At 42.9% G+C, this 27,223-nt stretch overlaps 1 protein-coding gene across 10 annotated transcripts in view; it reads right to left on the bottom strand.

Moving 5' to 3' along the window:
• Positions 1 to 5,752: 5,752 nt before the first annotated feature.
• Positions 5,753 to 27,223, bottom strand: part of GTPBP8 (GTP binding protein 8 (putative)) — a 359,654-nt gene continuing 338,183 nt past the window's right edge. For all 10 annotated transcript variants that reach the window (XM_044071542.1, XM_044071537.1, XM_044071544.1 and 7 more), the window contains one exon: positions 5,753 to 6,073. In XM_044071542.1, coding sequence (XP_043927477.1) covers positions 6,007 to 6,073 — 67 coding nt within the window. In that variant the 3' untranslated portion in view covers positions 5,753 to 6,006. The remainder of the gene's footprint in view (positions 6,074 to 27,223) is intronic.

Here is a 27,223-nt window from a genome sequence, read left to right as displayed (position 1 = left end):
ATTCCAGGTCCTGAGAATGTTGACTCCATAGGCTTTTTAGATACCATTGTAGTTTCCTCATATGCAGTCTTGCATATGGAATTAGTAGAATGCAAGAGGCCATGAACCCCAGGGCTTGCAGTACTTTCCTTGCAGACAGTCGGGTCTTTGTGGCCAGTAGTCTGAAGTAGGCTGTCAAATAAACTTGTTTCTCTGGCGTGAGGTAGGCCATCTTGGAAGTTGTATTCAAGCTTGCTCCCAGGAATTCAATTTGTTGGCAGGGTACTATATTTGATTTCTATTTGTGTATGGTGTACCCCAGAGAAGTTAACAATTTCTTTACAAATGCCAGATGATGGCTTTCTACCTGAATTAGACAATCGTCCAAGTATGGATATATTTAAATATTTCTTTGCCTGCAGTATGCAATGACTGGAGTTAGGCACTTTGTAAATACCCTGGGCGCAGTAGATAAGCCAAAGGGCAGTGTAGAGAAATGATAGTGCATGTAACCTGCTCTGAAGTGTAAGTATTTTCTGCAAGATTCCCTATTGGGATGTGCAGGTAGGCTTCCTTTAAATCCAGTGTTGCCAACCAGGCATTTTTGCCTAGCATGGGAAGCAGCTGATGAAGAGTCAGCATTTTGAATTTTGGGATTACCAAAAAGGTGTTTAGGATAGACAGGTCCAAGATAGGACGCCAGGAACTGTCGTTTCTGGGTACCAGGAAAAGTCCTAGTAAAAATTTTGCCCCCATTCCTCTTCTGGGACAGACTGAATAGCTCTGATACTTAGAAGAGAAAGAACCTGCTTTTGAGCCTCTGCCCATTGAATTGAGGGTAGGTCTGGCCAACCGTTTGGGGTTGGTAAGGAGTGGAAGTGGAATCTGTACTCTTGGGAAATAATATTTAAAACCCATTTGTCTTGGGTAATGAGTTCCTAGTTTTTTGCATGCAGAGCGATCTTTCCCCTCAAAGGAACAGTCAGTTGAGCAGGGCTAGGAAGATTTAAAGTTATGTCATTGTGACAGTTTACCATATGGGGTGTCTTACTACTCCCGGCTTTCGAAATGGGAGCCCCCCCCCACTGTTTAGGCCTGTGAGTACACCTTGAGACTGAAGCCTTGGTGGTCTGCTGGTCCTGTGTTTGGAATGAGAAGGCCTGGAAGAGGCAGGAAAGGACCAATTCTTAGAAGGCCAGTGCCTACTAAATCTGGGAGGCTGTACTTGTAGGAAATATTTAACAGTTTGCATAGATTTAGCTTTTTCCTCCATCTTTTTAAGCATTTCTGCTTTGTTGCCAAAGAGGAGGTCTTGGTTTAAGGGAGCAACCAGTAATTTAGCCTTTAACATGATTTGGCAAAGTTTGCTCCTTCAGCCAAGCATGTCTTCTAAGTACAGACACAGTGACAGCAGCCCTGCAAGATGCCTCTAATGAATCAAAACCACACTGCAAAGTATTTTTTCCAACTTGTTCAGCAGAATGCATTAAATCCTGTAATTCTTTCCTTTCAGCACAGTCAGGAATCAACATAATTTTCTGTTTAAGCAATCCAATAATATGTTGCTGATACTTTAACATATGAAACTGTCAGTTTAAGGCCCTAACGGCCAAAGTAGCAGAAGTGTATACCTTCTTACCCAATCTGTCCAGGGCCCTGCAATCTCTGTCAGAGGCGACAAGATTTTTGGCAGTAGTAGCCTTAATGCCTTTGGGTCCCTGTGAAATGGTCTCAGGATCCACAGTAGGATTCTTAAAGAAGAACTTGAGAGAGTCAGGTACTCTGTAATACCAGTCAGGTTTTCTGGGAGCTGGAGGTAAAGTGTCAGGGGCCAGGCTAGATTCCAAGAAGGTATAATCTACAATGTCCAGTACAGGAAGGATATATAAAGGCCTGTGTTGAGGCAGGAGTAAGAATTCCCTAAGCCTCTTTTTGGAGTCTGAATAATCCTGGCTTTCCCAGCGAAAATGCTCCACAAGAGTATGCAAGGTTTCACCAAAAGAGAAATCCTCTGAAGGGGAAGCAGAGGGAATGGAGTCCTCTGCATCAGAATCCTCATACATAGATAAGGGCAACTCCTGGTCATCAGAGAAAACTGAAATATCAGAATCCTGATCAGAAGAATCAGAAGGAAAATCAGTTCTAGGTCTCTTAGAGGGAGAAGGGTGGCTTCCCCTGATTAGAGTAATTCAGTCTGGGCATCGGTTTTCTAGGCGTGGAACGAGTTTTAGGCTTTGAAGAAGAAGATGGCATTTGTTTAATATAAAAGTCAGTAGGCCTGAATACACCCTCAGAAGTTGGTGCCTGCCCAGCGGCTCCGGACCCATCCAAGGTACAGACATCCGCAGGTTCCACAGTTGAAGTATCTCGCGGCATATCGGACTCCGAATGGGTCTCAGTAGAGGCCTGCGAATCTGAAGTAGCAGGTATCAGGGGCCTGCAAAAGCACCTCACTGAGTACCGGTGAACTGGCGCCTAGCTTAGCAGAAGCGTTGTCAGCAGCTTTGGACCTATGCGGTCTGGTGCTGTCTATCTTTGCACTTTTTCAGAATGTCGGTAGTCGGGTGGCTTACCAAAGCCATTTCTGGATAATTGAACAGAGTACCAAAATATTTAGATGCAAATTAGGTGTCATCATAGACCATCTCAAATTTGACCTACATGTTAACCAAACTATCAAAACCATCAATAAAAACTAGGGTCACTTTACAGAATAAAAGTGTTCCTAACCCCTCCAGCTAAAATTGCCATAGCTCGCTCTCACCTTCTTTCAACCCTTCTGTATGCATCCCCTCTACTCTCGAATTTGAACAAGACTGCCCTTAACAAACTCTCAATTTGCTTCAACCACATTGCCAGGTTTGCCACTGGTCTGCCTTTTAGGACACATCATTGTATCAATCTAAATCAGTTTGGTTGGCTTGAACTACCTAGCCTAATCCAGTATAACCAACTGATTATGGCCTATAAAATCCTCTATAATCCGGACAACACTCCTGCACTTAAAAATATTATCACCCCCTATAACAATCCTAGACCGCTTCGATCCTCTAACAAACTACTAATTCAGACTAGCAAAATTAATAACACAGCCAGTGATTCTCTCTTTGCAAACTCTGTAAGTAGATCCTGGAACTCACTTCCAGCTGATATTACCTTACTTTCCACCTTAGGTCAATTTAAAACTAGACTCAAACAACATTTGTCACTTAACTGGCTATGTCAATGTATCAAGCCTGGCTAACTTGAATGTGTAAAAATCTGTTAACCAGTTTACTGTGTAATTTAATTTAATCCTGACTTGTGCTCAGGACTAACTTTAACCTGTGGAACTTGTTTAACTTGCTTACTTATGTAATCTCTGTAAATAATCTGTTTGTAATATGTAATGCTGGTATTATATAATGCTGTATCTGCTTACCCTTGGAGCTTTTCTCCCGGGCCTCTGCTGAAAATGGACATGCATCCAGTCGGACTATCCCGGTCAACAAATGTCAAATAAATAAAAAAATAAAAAACAACGAATAGTTTGAGGTTTGAATAAGGCACAAAACCGACAGAGGGGTGCCGTGGTCTGGGCCTAAGCAAGGTATGCAGTACGAATGAAAATCATTATGAGGTATTTGCTTTCCACAAGAAATACAATTGTTAACTTTTAATGACAACAGTTAAGAGCAAGAAAAAGGATCCCCAATGGGGTACTTAGCTTTGTTGAAGACTTCGGATCTGAAACTCGAAAACAAACATTTCAGGAGTCGGCCGACCGGCACTTGCGAACTGTTTCTGCTTCAGGCACCACACGGCAAAAAAGACTGATGTAATGGTGTCGGCTACATGCTTTATACCCGACTACCTAATGTCATGGAAGAACCAACGCAGGACCCAAGACTTTGGTAATCAGGACGACTGACTGTTATCTTCAAGCAGATAACCCAAATGTAATGACTGCAACAGCGAAACACGAACAACAGAAACAGTGCTACATATAGTTCATTAAAACAATTAAACAAACATTTAAAAAATATAAAGTAATGTACAAAACACCACAGTACATCAATCCATTAGTACTGTGTGATCCTCCTAACAATCAGTGTTGTGGTTTAATTATTCTTTGCTCTAATAGTTCTACACATCAGCCCACCCGGACTATCTGTCTAGGAAAATAAATAACCATGACTCCAGAATATTTAAGGTTTCACTCCTGAAGAATGTGTTTTTATCATGAATTTTACTTGGCTGTCTTTTTACCACATTCATTAGTTCAAAAGCTGAAGATTTACTCAATCCTGTATCACGATGGAGAAGCAAAACATGGTAATTCTGAAAATCACATGTAAAGATATAATAATGTAATAATAAAGCAAAGCAGATCCACAACCTGGAAGCTGGCTCCAAAAGCCCAAAATGAAAAGTAGATGAAATGCTGATGTTCCTTCTTCCGCAAGGCAGAAAATGAAAGGCTGCAACTTAGATAAAACTTTCTTGCTTTAATAACAAACAAAAATCTTGGGGTGGGGGGACTGGGGGTCTCTTTTGGAATACAAAGAGTTACTATGGCAGCTAAGATTAGATGCAGGAAGGCGACCAGGGCTCAATAACGCTTGTAGCATTAGCAGCGTCCTGAGGTTAAGGAAGGCTAAATTATGAACTTTCGGTTTTCCAGTGTTTTTAGGGTTTGCATATATAGAAATAATAATAAAAATTTTTGCTGAATTAACAGCACATTTAAACAATTTTAACACACTAGTATGTGTATAGTATTGGTTTTTGAATATTGTTTTAATATTGTATAGATTTAACATTGCATATTTTTAACACTGGTTATATATATACTTTAATGGCAATCTGTGTACACCAATAATTGATTAGGTTTATGCATATGCTTTGTTGCACATTGCAGTGAGTTATGCTTAGCAATGGCTTGCCTGCAAGCAGGTTTTGTACCAGCAAGTAATTGAAAGGGTTAATTAGACCTTTTTTTACTAATTGAATCATTGGTTAAGTTTTGACTTTGTATATAAAGAACAACCAGCTTGATTTTTTTGTATCTTGAAAAAGCTCAGCACCAGGCTGAGCGAAAGCGCTTGAGGAGATTTTTGTTTGTTATTAAAGCAAGAAAGTTTTATCTAAGTTGCAGCCTTTCATTTTCTGCCTTGCGGAAGAAGGAACATCAGCATTTCATCTACTTTTCATTTTGGGCTTTTGGAGCCAGCTTCCAGGTTGTGGATTTGCTTTGCTTTATTGGTGCTTTTCACTTGTTCTTGGTTTTCTGTATATAATAATGTAAACTTATGATTTCGAACTAAATTTCGGAAGCAGAACTAACACTAATAAATTTCAGTATTATTGACCTTTTAGTTCTGCTAGTTTTAAGTAGCACATTTTCTACATCTTCTTGAATGCAAAATGGGCTAACATCACTAACATGCAAGACCGAAGCAGCAGGAACAAAAAGGACATAGTGCCTTACATGAAGATTGCTCAATAACAGAGAAAAAATATGGCAGCAAAATATGTAAATTCCATTCAGCAGAAAATAATGAATGTTCAGCACTACAAAAAAAAAAAAATAGAGGATCTTAAATGACGAACACTGTGTTCAGTAGGCAGAAAATTAACAGCTGCAGGTAAAATATGAAGTAATGCACTTAAGTGTCACAAAAGAAATGATGAGGTACAAATGTAACTTTCAGTCATGTGTACATATAAGGAGCCTGCTTATGCATGACTGATCACAGTTCATGCATTACAAATTATTTGAGAAAAGCATTGATTCAGTAGTAATTTGGTTTTAATAAAGAGTAAATTTAAATGAAGGTCACAAAGCAAAAAGTAGGGCAACAGATGACAAGGACACAGCTGCAAAATCTATTGTACTGATTTTGTATTCAGGAAAGGTATTATACATGAGATTATCAAATTTATAACAAAAATGATTTCCAAAAAGTAGCAGTATATACAATGTATGCACTTAGTCCATTGGCTGACTCAGCAGTGTTTTAGCAGTGTTCATCACAATATTCTCATCTAAAGAACTCCTGAAACGTGGGCAATGAAGCACCTCAGTAGATGAATCCCCCAGAAGTGCAAGGAGCTGTAATAAACACAAAAATAGAATTAATTGCACATGCAAGCAAACTTCACTTTGCTTTGTAAAGGACTGATATTAGTTAGCTGAGAATATAACTGCATTTTTATGGCAGAAAATTTTAGACAAAAACACCAGTCATTCCAGCTTTGCTTTCTTCTATCCATTCCCATGTTCTATCTCCATTCTGATTTCTGGAGATTGCTGTGGCAGTAGTGGGAGCAAGACAGGAAGCAGTTTCAGCAGGGACATCAGTCCATTGCAAGCTCCTTCCCTCACTTCCTCCTTACGTCTGCAACTCTTACCTAGTGACAATGTGGTACCTACAAGCAACTTCCCAACACTTCTCTGAAGATTGAGAAGAAACCAAAGACAATGATGAAAATCAACAAGAGCAACAAAGAAAGTATGCACGTGACTTACATTAACAGGTATTTGAATACTACCATCGATTTTGCACTAGTATTCATGACATATGGGACACAGCTGCAAGCAAATAGCAGTACTCGCAAAACTCAAGAGTTCAGGAAGTTCCCCAAATAGGCCGACTCCCCATGATGGAAACATCAGTCTTACACTGTGTAGAACAGTAGAACCTTTTGGCCTTGGTGTGTGAAAAATTCAGAAAATGCCCATCTTGACTCTGCTGGCATGTCCCCCCCTCCAATAAGAGAAACAATTCTTTACATATTTATTTATTTAACAAAATACATTCCAGTCATGTGTGCTGCTAAGTATTAAAAAGTAAAAGAAAAATCGGTGACTTACAATACAGAAAACAATATGTGCACTGATAATTGGGCTTAAAACACTGAACCAAAAAATTACCCTACTTTTAATAGTAATTTTGAATTGAACTGAAAAAAATGGAATACATTGCATTTGATTTAATTGACATCAATTAAGGACTTTTTTTTGCTGAGTTTTAATAAATAAGTGCAAGATCTCTTATTTCTTGTACTTCTGTTCATTCAGTTTCTTTGGTAACTTGGGTGTTGGTGAATGCTGTTGTCTCACCCAAAACATTGTGGTGTGTCACCTTTCACACACGTGTCATAGGTTCACCATCACTGGTGTGGAATAAGAACAGCAGCCTATACAGTCTCCATCTCTTTTTAATAAGATCCAAGACAAGCTATCAAGTGCAGATGCAGTATGTGTACATACATGGGACAAATATTAACTACTTTTGGCAACCAGTAAGCTTCTGATGTGGAGGCTCCTGGTAAAGCAAAAGAGAAAAAAAGGCCAAACAGGAGCTTCCATTCACATAATTCCCCTGATATTTCTGTCCCAGTCCCCTTTTTAAGAAGGGAATCTCTACTGCAGCACTGATCTCAGCACTTGGAACACCTACTACAATGTATTTCACAGTTGTACTCAGTTCATCATAGGGATTACAGCTGCAGTAGTATTCAGGATACATGGAAACAGTAAAAAAACAAACAAAAAAAAATAGTCAATCATAGCACGAGTCATACAGTGGAGGAGCCACACATCCTTGGAAGACTGATAGGGTAAGCACTGCACAGCAGGTACATTCATGTCCATTGATGCCACGCAAAGTGTATTTTATAATATTTTCAGTATTACAATTCTGAATTTAATTGCATGAATGAACATGATCAGGCCTGTCAAGTCTCACACTAATCTTAAATAGTGCTGTCCATTTGGGTAACAAAAAATAGCCCAGAAAAGAAATCTTGTCCCTTTTAAGTGGGGAAAGGGTACTAATAAATGTAGGTTTGTCCAGAAGCTGATTCACCAGTTACAAAGCCCATGAGAACTTTTAGGGAGGGGTGTAGAAATGTAAATGTTTGATGTCAGAATTCTGTTGTAAAAACATGAGATATTTTCTGTTGCATCCATTTCTGAAATTATTGCCTGGCATGCAGAAAGGTAAGACTGGAGTCTCTGTTGCAAGGATATGGAGCTGGGTGCACAGAAGGGATTCAGGGTGTAGTCATATGGAGGATCTTTGCTGTTTATCTTTCATCCACTCCTGAAACTGTGAAAGTACAGTTTTGTACCTACCATAAATGTAGATGTTCGAGTGCTAATACAGCTGCAGTCATAACAGATGGGTTTTCCTGCCATCAGGCGGGTCCTCAGTCGGCCGAATTCCAAAGTCTTGGTCTGGTGTCGGTTGTCGTCGCTTCTTCCCTGATGTCAGTGGACAGGGGTATAAAAGAACCAGCAGACGCCATTTTCCTCAGTTTTTCTTGCTCCAGATGTCAGGTGCCCTCAGAAGGAAGGCAATACATAAATTCATGAAATAATGCAATGCAGTATAATTCAAAAACAGTAGCTGTAAACAAATACACCATAAAAGCATACCCCAATCAGGTTGTATGAGGAGGTGTTAGTCATTATGCTTGTCCCAGAGGGGAAGGAGGGAGGGAAACCTGGACTGCAGCTGTATTAGCACTCGAACATCTACATTTATGGTAGGTACAAAACTGTACTATGCTCATCGTGCATACAGCTGCAGTCATAACAGATGGGTAGAATACCATAGCTAAAAAGGGGGTGGTAGGCACTAGGTGGAACTAGGAGGAGCCAGGATGCCCTGCAAAACTGCAGTGGCAAAACCTGCTCTAGATTTTGAGTATAAAGGCAGGTGATAGCGCTTGGAGAAAGTATGCACAGAACTCCAAGTGGCAGCTTCCAAAATATCTTTGGTAGGAATCCCCCTGAGGAAAGCTGCAGTGGTAGCTGTGGCCCTTTTAGAGTGAGACCTGATGCTCTCTTCATGGCAAAACTGTACCTGCAGGCAACAAAAGCGTATGCAGTGGGCTATTCATTTAGAAACTGTCTGTCTGGAAATAGGCTTGCCTTGAGCCCCTGCCGCATAGGACACAAAGAGGTGTTCTGATTTTCTGAAAGGCTTTGTTCTGTCCAAATAATAACGTAGTTGTCTGTGAATGTCCAATGAATGTAGTGGTCTCTCCCCTTTGTTTTGAGGATTGGGGTAAAAGGTAGGTAAGTGGATAGCTTGATTCAAGGCTACCCTGGATACTACTTTTGGCATAAAGGAAGGATTGGTTCAGAAGGAAACTCTGTCCTGATGGAAAATGATGACAGGCTGCACAGCCATGAGGGCTTGTAGTTCTGATACCCTGCGAGCTGAGGTGATAGCCAGTAGAAAGGCTGTTTTCCAGGATAAATACTGTAGTTCTGTTGAGGCAGCTGGCTCAAAAGGAGCCAAAGTCAGTTTCTCTAGAATGAAATTGAGATCCCAAGTAGGCACTGGTTGTTTCCTTGGGGGTTTTATATTCTTAGCCCCTCTGAGGAATTGTCTTAAGAGGGGGTGCGAGAATAAAGGATGGTCAGTGTTGTATTCTGCAGAAATGGCTGAGGCATGGATTTTGATGGAAGAGAATGAGTCCACTGCTTAGTATTTCAGCTAGGTACTGCAATATTTGAGGTAAATTCAGTATGCCAGGGTTCTGGCCCTTTTTCTCATTCCAAGCACAAAACCGTTTCCATTTGGCGGAGTAGGCCTTTCTAGTGGAGGGTCTTCTGGCCTCCAAAATGACATCCTGCACCTCACTGGAGAGTAGGGTATGTTGTAATTTTAAGGAATGTTCCATGCTGCTAGAATGAGTGATTTCAGCTGACTGTGAAGAGTTTTGAAGTTGTGCTGAGTCAGTAGAAGAGGCATTAGAGGCAGGATCCATGGTGGGGAATGAGTCAAGCTCCTCAGGAGTGGGTACCAGTGTTGTCTTGGCCAGTCTGGAGCGATGAAAATCATCTTTGGTCTGTCTGCTCTGGTTTTTAATAGAACTTTGGGCAGCAGAGGAAGAGGCGGAAAGGCATAAACTGTCATTGTTGTCCAATTGAAAGAGTGCGTCCACTTTCCAGGCCTGTGGATGAAAGGTCCTTGAACAGAACTTTGCCAGTTGGTGATTTCTGTGGGAGGCAAAGAGATCTATCTCTGGCCTTCCCCATGCTTGAGTTATCTGTGAAAAAACTTGAGGGTGTAACTTCCATTCATGTGGATCTGTCATGGTTCTGCTTAGGTTGTCTGCCAGCGTGTTTTCCTTGCCTGGCAAGAACTGTGCTTGAAGTTCGATTTGCAATTCTAGAGCCATGTTCCAAAGAGACATGGCTAGCCTGCATAGGGGGTATGAATGAGTTCCTCCCTGTTTGTTTATGTACCACATTACTGTGGTGTTGTCTGTCCGTATCAATAGCTGGCCTGGATGCAGCAGGTCTTTGAAAGCTATAATAGCATTTATTACTGCTAGCACTTCCTTTTGATTGATGTGTAGGTGCTTTTCCTTTTGGGACCATCTGCCCTGAATGCACCGATCTGTCATGTGCGCCCCCCAGGCGTAATCAGAGGCGTCTGTTGTGATTATTTGACTCGCTTGAGGCTTGCAGAATGGGAGACCTGTGTTTCTTTGGCATGCTTGAGCCCACCATAGAAATTCCTTTTGAAGACATGGAATTAGTGGTATTATTGTTTCCAAGCTGTGGCTGTGCTGAGACCATAGGTTTTTCAGGTACCATTGGAGTTTCCTCATATGCAGCTTTGCACATGGGATTAGTAGTATGCAAGATGCCATGAACCCCAGAGCCTGCAGGATTTTCCTTGCAGTCAGCCGGGTGAAAGTTGCCAGTTTTCTGAAGTATTGCGTTAGTTGCCCTTGTTTCTCTGGTGTGAGGTAGGCCAACTGGGTGTTTGTATCCAAGTTGGCACCCAGGAAAATTATTGCTTGAGAGGGTATTAGCCTTGATTTCTTTTTGTTGACTGTATATCCCAGGGAATTTGACAACCTTATTACAAAAGCCAGATGTTTCAGAAGTATGTGTTTGCTGTCCGCTTGGATCAGGCAGTCGTCCAAATATGGGTGTATTTGTATCCCTTGCAGTCTGCAGTAGGCAATTACTGATGCCAGGTATTTCGTGAACACTCTGGGCGCAGTAGATAAGCCAAAGGGCAATGCAGAGAATTGATAATGTGATAAACCTGCAAGAAATCTGAGGTATCTTCTGCAATCTTGTCTGATTGGGACATGCAGGTATGCCTCCTTGAGGTCCAATGTTACCAGCCAAGACTCCTTGCCCAGCATGGGAAGAAGCTACTGTAGTGTGAGCATCTTGAATTTTGGCACGAGTAAAAATGTGTTTAGGATGGATAGGTCCAAAATAGGTCTCCAATCTTTGCCCTTCCTTGGTACCAGGAATAGTCTGGAATAAAAACCTTGACCCTGTTCTTGTGTAGGTACCTCTTGAATAGCTTTCATGTCCATGAGATCTGAAATTTGTTTTTGTGCCTCTGCCCTTTGATTGTGTGGCAGGTTTGGCATGCCTCTCATTTTTGGAAGGGTGTGAAAGTGGAATCTGTAGCCTCTGTCTATAATGTCCAGGATCCATTTGTCTTTTGTGACAATATGCCATTTTTTTTAAAATAATGCCAGTTTTCCGCCTAAAGGTGCTGCCATTTGAGCCTTACTTGGCATGCAAAGGGGAAAGTAATTGGTTCTGCTTTCTGAATTGCCGTGAACTTTCCTCACCACCTCTTTGGGAAGGTGCTTGCCATTGTCTGCCTCTAAACGATCCTTGAGATTGCCCTCTACCCCTCGGGCACCTGTATCTACCTCTTTTGGGTCTGTCCGTGGCTGGAAAGGACCAATTCTTTGAAGGCCAATTTCTACTGAAACGTGGAGGCTGTACCTGTAAGAAATCTTTCACTGTTTGCATTGATTTTGCTTTTCCTCCATTTTCTTTAATACTTCCTCAGCTTTAACACCAAACAATACATCTTTTTGCAGAGGTGCATCCAGTAATTTAGCTTTGACATGATCTGGTAAGGTTTGCTCTTTGAGCCAAGCGTGTCTACGTATGACTGATCCTGTAACAGCAGCTCTACATGAGGCCTCTAAAGCATCAAAACCACATTGCAAGGTATGTTTACCTACTTGTTCTGCACTATGTATCAAATCCTGCAACTCCTTCAAATCTGGTTGTTCAGGCTGTGACATTTTGCTTCTCAACTGTGACAGCAGAAACTGTTGGTACTTTAACATATGGAACTGGCAGTTTAATGCCCTCATGGACAAGGTGGCCGAGATGTATACTTTTTCCCCCCACCTTTCTAAAGCTCTGGAATCCCTCTCTGAAGGTAATGGATTTTTAGCAGTGGAGGCCTTAATTCCCTTGGGACCCTGAGAGATAGTTTCTGGGTCAGCCGTATGGCTTTTGTATAGGAATTGGTGTGAGTCAGAAACTCGGTAATACCTGTCAGGCTTGACTGGGGCTGGAGGTAAAGAGTCTGGGATGAGGCAGGACTCTGAATATACATCATCAAGGATATCTAAAACAGGAGGTATAGCCAGTGGCCTGTGCTACGGGAGCAGGAGAAAATCTCTAAGCCTTTGCTTGGAGTCTGTGTACTCTTGGCCTTCCCAACTGAAGTGTTCCCTCAAGGTATGCAAGGTTTCCCCAAAAGAGTAATCCTCAGGGGGGAGACAGAATGAATGGACTCCTCTGCATCAGAATCTTCATAGGGAGAGTACGAGTGTTCCTGGTCATCAGAATGTTCAGAAATAATGGAAGCCTGGTCTGAGGAGGGGGAATCTTCCTCCACTCTGGGAGTTTTTTTTCGGGGGAGGTTGAGAACCCCTGATAAGTGTAATTAAGTCCTCAGCCATTTTGAGCATCTGCTTTTTAGGTATGGGGCCTTGAGAAGCGCCTGTGAGGTTTGTTTTTTGGAATGCATGGCTGTCTTAGACTTAGTGAAAGCCTTGATGGAGAAAGAAGAGGAAGGCCTGAATACACCATGAGAGGAGGCAGATTTTTCTAAGGTCTGAGTTTCACTGCCAAGGGTGGCTTCAGTATCAATAGTCATGGTGTGGGCCGAAGAGCCTGCGACCTCGGGTACAGAAGACACCACCAAAGAAGTGTCGTCAGTAGTCAGGGGCTGCGTAGACGCCTCGCTGAGAACCGGACCACTTGTAGTGGGCTTTGGCGTGGTGTCTGTAGAGGCCGTGGACCTCATGTGTCGGTCCTTATCTTTGCGCTTCTTAGTCAAAACTGGAGTCGGAATATCCAACATTATGTAATTAAATTTTTTGCCAAAAAGGTGTTGGGCGAACTCCGCCCGACGCTTAATGGTGCGTTTATTGAAAGAGGCACAAAAACTTGAGGCCGAGATGTCATGGTCTGGGCCTAAGCCAGGAATGCAGAGGGAATGGAAATCCTTAGGCAGTATTTGCTTCCCACATGAAATACAATTATTAACTTTGTCTGACATCGGTCTGAGGCAAGAAAAGTTTCCCCAACGGGGTACTTAGCTTTCAAAAAGACTTCAGTTGTACAAATGCGTAATCTCAGGAGCTGGCCGACCGGCACTTGCGAACTGCTTCTGCTTCAGGCACCGTGCGGCAAGAAAGACTGAAGAAAATTGAGTCGGCTGGTTCTTTTATACCCCTGTCGCACTGACGTCAGGGAAAAAGCGACGACAACCGACGCCGGACCAAGACTCTGGAATTTGGCTGACCGAGGACCCGCCTGATGGCAGGAAAACCCATCTGTTATGACTGCAGCTGTATGCACGATGAGCATCAATGGAAACAATATTCTGCTCACTGTTTCTCTGATATGAAATTACTGGATAGGCATGTGATTGTTTTAAATCCTCTTTCTGTTAATGGTGCAGTACTTCTTTGGAAAATGTGAAGTGAGGCATAACAAATTTGCTTAAATAAGGTGTATTCAATTCTCTTCTTGTTTTAGACCAGTAATGATGCACTCATCTGGCTGGCAAAAATGAAGTAGCAAGCGATTTCTGCATCCAGCAACTAAGCTTTGACATTTTCAGGACAACTGTCTGTACTAAATCAGGTGTGCCTTCTCAGGACAGTCATAGACATGGCTGGCATGAAGGATGCCGTCACTACATTAAAAACATTTCAAAACACAAATACCTTTTTATCAACTAACAAATTCTGCCTATCTCTGCTGGCAAGTCTTCCATTTTTGCATGCATCCTTGCAGTGCATAAATTTGATATGTTACTATAGATGGGCTATCTAACTGAGCTCTTTCTTCTATACTACATGAAAATCCCATAACTGTCCAGTAACCTCAACTCTTTGTCAAAAAAAAAAAAACTGGCTAGAGGTTATGATCTTCTTGCACCATGCTACAGGACAGAAACAGAGACAGCAGAAACAAACAGCTGCTGACTCTTGATTCCATGTAGCAAGTGGGGCTCTACCTTTACACTTTCAGGAGCTTGAGTTGAGTGTCAGTGTATCAGTAAATATTCATGATGCCATGAAACAGAAGACAGACAGTCCTGATGGGCAGTCCAGCTATGGCAAACGCATCATGTCCATTTATGTTATTTTTTGGGGGGAGGGGGCAGGGTTCTCTTATAACCTATTCAAATAATTGTGTGCAGTGTTTACAGATTCAGCAAATGTTATACACTTTAGAGGGCAACTACAGGTCTGACAGGAAGTTTCCTCATGGTCTGAAATCAGGGAATACAATCAACCCCATGCAAGAGGTCTACTTCTTCATGGGGTAAGGAAGAATGTCTTGTTTTTCTTGCTCTCATTCACTCTGTAACCTCTGTCAGTACCATCAAAAGTTTACGGTTTCAAAGTTTAAAGAAAACCTATGCCATCTTGGAGGGGGGAGGAACAATGAAGACTACTGCTGTTGTAAAATTGTTTCTTGAAGAACTATTTGGCAAACAGACTGTAAAGAACAACTGCTGGGGATAGAACAGGACTGCTCACACGTGGCTCTGAGAGTTGGTACATTTGTAAAGCTATTATTTAATGCCCTTGAACACTGCAATATGAGAAACCCTGTGGCCTTTCTATGTAAATGAAAACAAAGTAAAGAAATGCATGAAACTTGTAACTGAAATGAAAAGTGAAATGTTCTGCAGTTTCTCAGTAAGGCCATAACTGCTTGTAATTAAGTCAAGTGTTGGAGAAAAAGAGCCATACCAAAACAATTTTAAGACTCTTGAAAGAAAGCAGTTGCTAGTATTCAAATAAAAGCTGATGCATTGCATTTGGTGGTCTGAAAATGAGAAAAGACTTGTGTGAGAACAGAAATAAGCTGAAATATATATATATATATATATATATATATATATATATATATATATATATATATATATACATACATACATATATGTATGGAACATTTTTTCTTTAAATATTCTAAGTACAAATGATTTTTCTTTCCTTATGCATTATTTACCTCTGCACATTTAGCATATATCAGCACTGTCCTGTCTTCTTTATTGGTTAAGTAAAGTTTTATTTACTTATTTGTAAGATCTTATGGATAATATTTATTATTTTTTATGAACTGTTACTATCTGAAAAAGAGTATTGTTTAACACAGTAAGATGACATGCTATGGTACCTGCCTCTAATTAGTCAGTTCACTTGAGTATGTTGTCAGCAAGGCACTAATTTATATTTGGCCAAGTCAAGAGTAGCAGGTAAGTGGTCTGTCTGGTCCCTAGCTATATCAAGGGTGGTGTAAGGTAAACAGGACATCCTTGTGTCTAGATGGGCCCCTATGAAGTCTATGGTTTGTACTGGATCCAACTGTGCCTTCTGCAAGTTGATAGTTATCTCTAGGGTTGCAGCTAAGTTGAAGAAATAATTCCTGACCAGAAGGAGTAGATTCCTGGTTGGGACGGTCAGGAGCCAGTTGTCCAAATATGGAAATATCTGATAACCTTGTAGTCGGAGATGAAAGTACAGTTTTGTACCTACCATAAATGTAGATGTCCGAGAGACATGCAACTGCAGTCATAACATGTGGGTTGTCCTGCCTCAGGCAGCCCTCGGTCGGCCGGATTCCAAAGTCTGGGTCCGACGTCGGCTGATGTCGCTTTTCTCTCCGACGTCAGAGCGGCTGGAGTATATAAGCATCAGCCGACGCCATTTTCTTCAGTGTTTCTTGCCCCAGATGCCAGGTGCCCTCCAAGGAAGGCTGTAATCAAATTGGAAGACAAAAACAGGATTCCAAACAAATACATAAGCAATAAAACAAATACACCATAACAGATATCCCCAGCTAAGAGTGAGGGGGATAGGAGTGGACCCTAAGCATAGAGGGGTATGGAGGGAGGGAAAACCCGACTGCAGTTGCATGTCTCTCGGACATCTACATTTATGGTAGGTACAAAACTGTACTATGTCCCTCAAGAATGCAACTGCAGTCATAACATGTGGGTAGAATACCATAGCTTAGCTGGGGGAGGAGGTATGCTCTAGGAAAGTGATGGTGTTGCAATCAAACCCTGCAGGACTGCCGAAGCAAAGCCTGCTCTGGATCTGGAATATAGGGGGAGATTGTAGTGTTTTGAGAATGTATGCACGGAGCTCCATGTAGCAGCTTCTAGAATGTCCTTTGTAGGCACCCCTCTTAAAAATGCTGTAGAGGTGGCTGTAGCTCTGGTGGAATGTGGTCTGACATAGGCTGGAACAGTCTTTCCATGAAAGGAATAACAGAATCTGATGCAATGTCCAATCCATTTAGAAATAGTCTGTTTTGAAATTGCTTTTCCTTGGACTGCAGGGTAAGCTACAAAAGCTGTTCAGACTTCCTACTGGCCTTGGTTCTGTCCAGGTAGTATCGAAGTTGTCTATGAATGTCCAAGGTATGCAAAAGCCTTTCCCCCTTATTCTCAGGATTGGGGAAGAAGGCAGGCAGATGAATGGCTTGATTTAGAGAAACCCTAGATACCACCTTTGGCATAAAGGTAGGGTTGGTCCTTAATGAAACCCTGTCTCTGTGGAAAATAATAAAGGGTGGTATTGCCATTAGGGCCTGTAGTTCCGAAACCCTTCTTGCTGAGGTAATTGCCAACAGGAAGGCTGTTTTCCATGAGAGAAATTGCAAGTCAATTGAAGCTGCTGGCTCAAAAGGAGGTAGAGTCAGTTTTTCTAAGACAAAATTGAGGTCCCAGGCTGGCACTGTGGCCTTTCTTGGTGGTTTAATGTTCTTGATTCCCCTGAGGAATTGTCTTAGTAAGGGGTGAGAAAAAAAGTACAGTTTTGTACCTACCATAAATGTAGATGTTCGAAGATCCACATTGTTGCAGTCATAACTTATGGGTAGTCCGCTGTCCTCGGTCGGCCCGAATACCAAAGTATTAGGCTGACGTCGGTCATGAGCGCTCAGATCTGACATCAGAGCGTCAGGGTATTAAAGCGCATGACCGACGTCATTTCCTCAGTCTTTTCTTGCCCCAGATGTCAGAAGGCCCTAAAAATAAAGGCCACAGCCAAAAATGGAATAACTCCCTAAAACCATGTACAAAAAACAGCTACAACCCAAATCACACCACCACTCCAAACTACAGAGGGGAAGGAGGGAGGGTAAATTGGACTGCAGCAATGTTGATCTTCGAACATCTACATTTATGGTAGGTACAAAACTGTACTATGTTCTTCATCTTACATTGCTGCAGTCATAACTTATGGGTAGAATCCCAAAGCAGAGGAAAAGGGTGGCTGGCAAAATCATAAAGCATTGGGGGCTGCCAAAATGCCCTGCAAGATTGCAGTGGCAAACCCAGCCCTAGATTTGGAATAAAGCGGAAGATGGTAATGTTTAGAAAAAGTGTGCACTGAACTCCAAGTAGCTGCTTCCAAAATATCTTTAGTAGCTACCCCCCTTAAAAAAGCAGTAGAAGTGGCAGTAGCCCTAGTGGAGTGAGGCCTGATTCCAGCTGGAATCTCCTTACCATGATGAGAATAACAAAAAGCAATACAAAAGCCAATCCACTTAGAAATAGTTTGTTTTGAAACAGGTTTCCCCTGAGAACCCAAAGCAAAAGAAACAAACAACTGCTGAGACTGTCTGAACCCTTTAGTCTTGCTCAAATAATAACGCAGCTGTCTGTGAATATCCAAAGTGTGCAAGATTTTCTCCCCTTTATTTTGGGGATCTGCATAAAAAGTAGGCAAATGAATAGATTGGTTCAAGGCCACATTTGAAACCACTTTAGGCATAAAAGTAGGGTTAGTACGCAGAGATACCCTGTCCTTATGAAAAATTAGGAAGGGTTCAACTGCCATTAGAGCCTGTAATTCAGAAACCCTTCTAGCAGACGTAATGGCCAACAAAAAAGCAGTCTTCCAAGACAAAACTTTAGCTCAGCTGAAGCTGCAGGTTCAAAAGGAGGTAAAGTAAGTTTTTCCAACACAAAATTGAGATCCCAAGCAGGAGTAGGAGCTCTCGGGGGTCTTATGTTCTTGGCCCTCTAAGGAAATGCTTTAACCAAGCATGAGAGAATAATGGTGGATCACAGTCATAGTGAGCAGAAATGGCTGCAGCATGAACTTTTTTAGAGGAGAAAGACAAACCCTTGTCCAATAATTCTGTAAGATATTGAAGAGAAACACTCAAATCAGGCCTGGAAACATCAAAGCTCTTTGCTTTGGTCCAAATAAAAATCTCCTCCATTTATCAGCATAAACTTTCCTTGTACTAGGCCTCCTGGCCTCCAAAATAACATTCAAAACTTGTTGAGGAAGCTGACCCTCCAGGGTCTAGAACAGAATATGTCAGGCTGTTAGATGCAGGGACTGAATCCTGACATTGAAGAAATGATTGCCCTCCTGAGTCAAAAGGTGCGGAATCAAAGCCAAAGGGTAAGGAGGATCCCGTACTAAACTCCTTAGCAGAGGGTACCAGTGCTGTCGAGGCCAATCTGGAGCTATTAGAATCATGGAGGGCTTGTCCTGTCTGACCTTCAAGAGAACCTTTGGAAGAAGAGGCAGAGGCGGAAAGGCATAGACGTGAAGATTGCTCCAACTGAATGATAGAGCATCCACTTTCCAAGCTGTGGGATGAAACATCTTTGTGCAAAACTTTGGCACCTGGAAATTTAGTGGAGAAGCAAACAGATCTATGTCTGGAGTCCCCCATATCATTGTCAGCTGTCGAAATACATGAGGATCCAATTTCCACTCGTGGGGATCCACTATCCGTCTGCTCAAAACATCTGCTAAGGAGTTCTGTGCTCCTGGCAGAAACCTTGCTTGAAGAGTGAGTTGCAAACTGAGAGCAGTCTCCCACAAAATCATAGCTTGCCTGCAAAGAGGGTACGAATGGGTGCCCGCTTGCTTGTTGATGTACCACATGACAGTTGTGTTGTCTGTTTGAATCAACACCTGCCCTGGGAGAAGTAAATCCTTGAAAGCCATCAATGCAAACTGGACTGCTAACATTTCCTTCAAGTTGATATGTAAATGTTGAAGTCTGACAGGCCACGTGTCTTGAACCCATTTTCCATTGAGGTGTGCTCCCAGGCCTTGTCCGAGGCATCCGTCGTTAAAATCTGACTTGCCTCTGGTCGGGTCACAGAGAGTCCCTTGTTTAGGTGACATTCCTGAGCCCACCACAAAAATTCCTTTTGAATGCAAGGTATTATCTGAATGACAGTGTCCAAATCTTGGCAGTGTTGTGTCCATACATTTTTGAGATACCATTGTAGCTTCCTCATATGCAATTTGGCATTGGGAAGCACCAGAATACAAGATGCCATGAACCCCAAGGCTTGAAGGACTGTCCTTGCCGTCAGCCTGGACAGTAGAGACAATTGATGGAAGTAAAGTGTAAGATTCTTTTGCTTGTCCGGGGTCAAAAAGGCCATCTGGGAAGCTGTATTCAGTCTCACACCCAGAAAGCACATTTCCTGAGAGGGTACTAGACTGGACTTTGTTTCGTTCACAGAATACCCTAGGCACCTTAACACTGTCATAACATACTGTAGATGGTGAAGAAGCTCGAGCTTGTCTTGAGCCAGAATCAGGCAGTCGTCCAAATAAGGATAAATTTGTATTCCTCTTAACCTGAAGAAGGCTATTACTGGAGCCAGAACTTTTGTGAATACTCTGGGCATAGTAGATAAGCCAAAGGGCAATGCAGAGAACTGATAATGTAAAGTCCCAGCCCGAAAACGCAGGAATCTCCTGCAACCGAGTCTGATAGGAACATGAAGATAAGCCTCTTTGAGATCCAGAGTTACCATCCAGTGATCTTTGCCCAACAGAGGCAGAAGTTGTTGCAACGTCAACATTTTGAATTTTGGAATGTCCAGATATGTGTTGAGGACAGATAGATCCAAGATTGGCCTCCAAGTGTTTCCTTTCTTTGGTACAAGAAATAGGCGAGAGTAAAATCCGAGGCCCACTTCTGACAGAGGGACCTGCTGTATAGCCCCCATTTGAAGAAATAAAGAAATCTGTTTGTGAGCCTCTGCCCTTTGCTGAGGAGGAACGTCTGGCATGCCCTTGAAAGGAGGCAATGTGTGGAAATAAAACTTGTAGCCTCTGTCTATAATGTCCAACACCCATTTGTCTTGGGTGACTAGAAGCCAATTTTGCTTGAAGAGAGCCAACTTTCCTCCCAAAGGAGCTGCCAGGCAGGAAGGATCTGGCAGCTGAAAATGCAGGTCATTGGGCCTGTTTACGAAAGGACTGGCCCCTGCCTTCACCTGTAGATTGTGCTGGTGAACTCCACGGTCTGGGCCTGAAAGAACTCTGAGCTCTGCCCCTACCCCGTCTAGATCTACCCCTAGACTGCGAATCAGAAGAAGGGCAAGTCCAACCCTTAGCAGGCCAGTTCCTGCTGAACTTAGGGGGCTGCACCTGCAAAAAATCTTTAACAGTCTGCATAGACTTAGCCTTGTCTTCCATTTTTTTCAAGACAGACTCCACAGGAGAACCAAACAAAACTTCAGACTGCAAAGGAGCATCCAAAATCCTAGCTTTAACATGCTCTGACAAATTCTGATCCTTAAGCCAGGCATGCCTGCGAAGAACTGAACCAGTGGCAGCCACCCTGGAAGAAGCCTGTAAAGCATCAAAACCACACTGCAAAGCATGCTTACCCACCTGATCAGAGGCATGTACCAAATCCTGTAATTCCTTACACTCTATGCCCTCTGCCAAAGCATCAATTTTAGATTTTAACTGAGTAAGAAGAAAATTCTGATATTTCAACATATGAAACTGGCAATTCAAAGCCCTCATTGCTAAAGTGGAAGAGGTATATACTTTCTTACCCCACCTTTCCAAAGCTCTAGCATCCTTATCCAAAGGAACTGGATTCTTTACAACAGAAGCCCTGACACCCTTAGGTCCCTGGCTAATGGTTTCTGGGTCGGCCCTAGGGCTCTTATACAGATATTTATGAGCCTCGGGCACTCTGTAATACCTATCCGGCTTCACTGGTGCAGGAGGCAAAGAATCTGGATTAAGGGAAGCTTCAGAAAAAACTTCTTGAACAACATCCAAAACAGGAGGTATAGCCAAGGGCCTATGCTGTGGTAAAAACAAAAATTCCCTAAGCCTCTTCCTGGAATCTGAGAAATCCTGACCTTCCCATTTAAAATGCTCCCTCATGGAATGCAGGGTTTCTGAAAAAGAAAAATCCTCTGGAGGAGAAGCAGAAGGAGTGGAATCCTCTGCGTCTGAATCAGAATAAGGAGGAAAATCCTGAATGTCTTCAGCCGAAGACTGAGTAATCTGAAGCCTGCTCCAAACTTTCCATTTCTGGCTCCACCCTAGGCCTCTTATCCGGAGGGGGCATAGAACCCCTGATTAAAGTAATCAAATCTTCTGCCATTTTAAGCATGTGCTTTTTAGGCACAGAACCTGCAGAACTAGGACTGACACCTGTGGAAGGCAAACCAGGCCTGCCTTTGGAAGGCACCTTAGAGACAGAAGGAGAAGGCCTAACTACCTTAGGCAAAGAAGGGAGAATAGTAACCTGAGAGGCCCCCTCAGCCTGACCTGACTCCTGGGAAACCACATCTTGCAAAAAGTACAGTTTTGTACCTACCATAAATGTAGGTGTTCGAAGATCCACATTGCTGCAGTCCTTACTTATGGGTAGTCCGCTGTCCTCGGTCGGCCCGAATACCAAAGTATTAGGCTGACGTCGGTCATGGGCGCCTAGATCTGACATCAGAGCGTCAGGGTATAAAGGCGCATGACCAACGTCATATCCTCAGTCTTTTCTTGCCCCAGATGTCAGAAGGCCAAACCAGAAAGGCCACAGCCAAAAACAGAATACCTCCCAAAAACATGCCCAACAACAACCATCACCTAAAGCATAGCACCAAGTCAAACTACAGTGGGGAAGGAGGAGGGTATTGGACTGCAGCAATGTGGATCTTGAACATCTACATTTATGGTAGGTACAAAACTGTACTATGTTCTTCATCTCACATTGCTGCAGTCCTTACTTATGGGTAGAATCCCAAAGCACGGGAAAGGGAGGATGGAAAAATCATAAAGCATTAGGGGCGCTAAAATGCCCTGTAAAATAGCAGTGGCAAATCCAGCCCTAGACTTAGAATAAAGAGGAAGGTGGTAATGTTTAGAAAAGGTATGCACTGAACTCCAAGTAGCTGCCTCCAAAATGTCTTTTGTAGCTACCCCTTAGAAAGGCCGTAGAAGTAGCAGTAGCCCTAGTGGAATGAGGCCTGATTCCAGCAGGAATCTCCTTACCATGATGGGAATAACAGAAAGAAATACAAAACCCAATCCATTTAGAAATAGTTTGTTTTGAAACAGGTTTACCCTGTGAACCCAAAGCAAAAGAAACAAACAATTGCTGAGACTGTCTGAACTCCTTGGTTCTGCTCAAATAATAACGCAACTGCCTGTGAATATCCAAAGTATGCAAAATTTTCTCCCTTTATTTTGGGGGTTTGCATAAAAAGTAGGCAAATGAATAGTTTGATTTAAGGCCACACTAGAAACCACTTTAGGCATAAAGGAAGGGTTAGTACGCAAAGATACCCTATCCTTATGAAAAATCAGGAAAGGCTCCACTGCCATGAGGGCCTGTAATTCAGAAACCCTTCTTGCAGAGGTAATGGCCAACAAAAAAGCAGTTTTCCATGACAAATACTTTAACTCGGCAGTAGCTGCAGGCTCAAAAGGTTGTAGAGTAAGTTTTTCCAACACAAAATTGAGATCCCAAGCAGGAGTAGGAGCTCTACGTGCGGGTCTTATATTCTTTGCCCCTCTAAGAAATTGCTTAAACCAAGGATGAGAGAATAAAGGAGGGTCACAATCATAGTGAGCAGAAATGGCTGCAGCATGGACCTTTATTGAGGAGAAAGACAAACCCTTGTCCAATAACTCAGTAAGATATTGAAGAGCAACACTTAAATCAGGTTTGGAGACATCAAAAGTCCTTTCCTTTGCTCCAAATAAAAAATCTCCTCCATTTATCAGCGTAAACCTTCCTGGTACTAGGCCTCCTGGCCTCCAAAATAACATTCAAAACTTGTTGTGGAAGCTGAGACCCTCCAGAGTCTAAAACAGAATATGCCAGGCTGTTAGATGCAGAGACTGAATCTTGACATTGAGGAAGTGACTGTCCTCTTGAGACAAAAGGTGCGGAATCAAAGGCAGAGGCCATGGAGGTTCTCGTACTAAACTCCTCAGTAGTGGGTACCAGTGTCGTCGAGGCCAATCCGGTGCTATCAAAATCATGTTTGGCTTGTCTTGTCTGGCCTTCAAAAGTACCTTGGGAAGAAGAGGCAGAGGTGGAAAGGCATATACATGCAGCTTGTTCCAACTGAATGATAGAGCGTCCACCTTCCAAGCTGTGTGATGAAACATTTTTGTGCAAAACTTTGGCAACTGGTAATTTAGTGGAGAAGCGAACAGATCTATGTCTGGAGTTCCCCATAACACTGTCAACTGTTGAAATACATGAGGATCCAATTTCCACTCGTGAGGATCCACTATTTGTCTGCTCAATACGTCTGCTAAGGAGTTCTGTGCTCCTGGTAGAAACCTTGCCTGAAGATTGAGGTGTAGATTGAGAGCAGTTTCCCACAGAATCATCGCTTGCCTGCAAAGAGGGTAAGAATGGGTTCCCCTGCTTGTTGATGTACCACATGACAGTAGTGTTGTCTGTTTGAATCAACACCTGCCCTGGGTGAAGTAAATCTTTGAAAGCCATCAATGCAAACTGGACAGCTAACATTTCCTTCAAGTTGATATGCAAATGTTGGAGTTTGACAGGCCACGTGTTTTGCACCCATTTTCCATTGAGGTGTGCTCCCCAAGCCTTGTCCGAGGCATCTGTCATTAGAATCTGACTCGCCTCTGGCCGGGTCACAGAGAGTCCCTTGTTTAGGTGACATTCCTGAGCCCACCACAAAAACTCCTTCTGAATGCAAGGTATTATCTGAATGACAGTGTCTAGATCTTGGCAGTGCTGTGTCCATACATTTTTGAGATACCATTGAAGCTTCCTCATATGCGATTTGGCATTGGGAAGCACCAGAATACAAGATGCCATGAACCCCAAGGCTTGAAGGACTGTCCTTGCAGTCAGCCTGGACCGTAGAGACATTTGATGGAAATAAAGAGATAGGCTTCTTTGTTTGTCCGGGGTCAAAAGGCCATCTGGGAAGCTGTATTCAGTCTCACACCCAGAAAGCACATGTCCTGAGAGGGTACTAGACTGGACTTTGTTTCGTTCACAGAATACCCTAGGCATCTTAACACTGCCATCACATACTGTAGATGATGAAGAAGTTCGTCCTTTTCTTGTGCAATAATCAGGCAGTCGTCCAAATAAGGATAAATCTGTATTCCTCTTAGTCTGAAAAATGCTATCACTGGAGCCAGAACCTTTGTGAACACTCTGGGCAGTAGATAAGCCAAAGGGCAATGCAGAGAACTGATAATGTAAATTTCCAGCCCGAAAACGCAGGTACCTCCTGCAACTGGGCCTGATAGGAACATGAAGGTAAGCCTCTTTGAGATCCAGAGTAACCATCCAGTGATCTTTTCCCAACAGAGGTAAAAGTTGTTGTAAAGTCAGCATCTTGAACTTTGGAATGTCCAGGTAAGTGTTGAGGATAGATAAATCCAAAATTGGTCTCCACGTGTTCCCTTTCTTCGGAACTAGAAACAGGCGAGAATAAAATCCTAGGCCCATTACTGACAGAGGAACTGACTGTATAGCTCCTATTTGAAGAAGTAAAGAAATTTGTCTGTGAGCCTCTATCCTTTGCCGAGGAGGGACGTCTGGCATGCCTTTGAAAGGAGGCATGGTATGGAAATAGAACTTGTAACCTCGGTTTATAATGTCCAATACCCATTTGTCCTGGGTGACTAAATGCCAATTTTGCTTGAAAAGAGCCAACTTTCCTCCCAAAGGAGCTGCCAGGCAAGAAGAATCTGGCAGCTGAAAATGCAGGTCATTGGGCCAGTTTACGAAAGGACTGGCCCCTGCCCTCACCAGCAGATTGAGCAGGCGAACTCCATTGTCTCGGCCTGAAGGTACTCTGAGCTCTGCCCCTACCACGCCTAGATCTACCCCTAGACTGAGAATCAGAAGAAGGGTACGTCCACCCCTTAGTAGGCCAATTTCTACTAAACTTTGGAGGTTGTACCTGCAAAAATCTTTAACAGTCTGCATAGACTTAGCCTTGTCTTCCATTTTCTTTAAGACTGACTCCACAGGAGGACCAAACAAAACTTCAGACTGTAAAGGGCATCCAGAATTCTAGACTTAACATGCTCAGACAAATTCTGATCCTTAAGCCAGGTGTGCCTACGAATAACTGAACCAGTGGCAGCCACCCTAGAAGAAGCCTGTAAAGCATCAAAACCACATTGCAAAGAGTGCTTACCCACCTGTTCAGAAACATGCACTAAATCCTGCAATTCTTTACACTCTATGCCCTCTGCCAAAGCATCCACTTTAGATCTTAGCTGAGAAAGGAGGAAATTCTGATACTTCAACACATGAAACTGGCAGTTCAAAGCTCTCATTGCTAAAGTAGAAGAGGTATACACCTTCTTACCCCATCTATCCAAAGCTCTAGCTTCCTCATCCAGAGGAACCGGATTCTTAACAATAGAGGCTCTAACACCCTTAGGCCCCTGACTAATAGTTTCTGGGTCCGCCCTAGGACTCTTATACAGATATTTATGAGCCTCAGGCACCCTGTAATACCTGTCCGGTTTAACTGGGGCAGGAGGCACAGAATCTGGATTAAGGGAAGCTTCCGAGAAAACATCTGAAACAACATCCAAAACCGGAGGTATAGCTAAGGGTCTATGCTGTGGTAAAAACATGAACTCCCTAAGTCTCTTCCGTGAATCAGAGTAATACTGTCCCTCCCACTTAAAATGCTCCCTCATGGAATGCAGAGTTTCTGAAAATGAAAAATCCTCTGGAGGAGAAGCAGGAGTGGAATCCTCTGCATCAGAATCAGAATAAGGAGGGGAATCTTGAATGTCTTCAGCAGAAGACTCTGAATCATCTGAGGCCTGCTCCAAACTTTCCAACTCTGGCTCCATCCTGGGCCTCTTATCAGGAGGGGGCATAGAACCTCTAATTAAAGTAATCAAATCCTCTGCCATTTTAAGCATGTGCTTTTTAGGCACAGACCTTGAAGAACCAGAACTGACACCAGAGGAAGGCAAGACAGACCTGCCCTTAGAAGGAGCCTTAGAAACAGTAGCAGAAGGCCTAACCACCTTAGGCATAGAAGGGAGAATAGTAACCTGAGAGGCCCCTTCAGCCTGACCTGCCTCCTGAGAGGCCACATCCTGTAAAATCAAAGTTTCCCCCTGGGACTCAACAGAAACTTCAGCCGGATCCACCTGTTCAGCTGTAGCCTCTAAAGGTCCGGCGTCCGAAACGGACGAATCATCCTGCCTAGGCTTTAAAGATTTGTCTTTGCGCTTCTTAGTAGAAGCAGGCGTCGGAACTTCCGACGGCATATTATAATTACACCTCTTGCCAAAGACTAACCTAGCGCAATCTAACCTCCGTTTTATAGTGCGCTTATTAAACCTAGCACAAAACCGACACCCGACTACGTGCTCCGGTCCCAAACAAGGAATACAAAGCGAGTGGTAATCCCTATGCGGTATCTGTTTCCCACAAGAAATACAATTATTCACTTTTTCTGACATCCGTAAGTAACTGAGGCAAGAAAAAACAAAAATATTCACCAACGGGGTACTTAGCCCAACTTGGTATCGGTCTGAAACTCCGAAAACGAAAAATTTCAGAACGCCGAACGGCACTTGCAACGCTGCTTCTGCATCGGACCATGCGGCAAAAAAGACTGAGGATATGACGTTGGTCATGCGCCTTTATACCCTG

The sequence above is a fragment of the Protopterus annectens genome, chromosome 5.part0 (assembly GCF_019279795.1).
Source record: "Protopterus annectens isolate FY-2018-M chromosome 5.part0, PAN1.0, whole genome shotgun sequence".
Lineage (NCBI taxonomy): Eukaryota > Metazoa > Chordata > Ceratodontiformes > Protopteridae > Protopterus > Protopterus annectens.
This window is presented reverse-complemented; position numbering and strand designations above follow the sequence as displayed.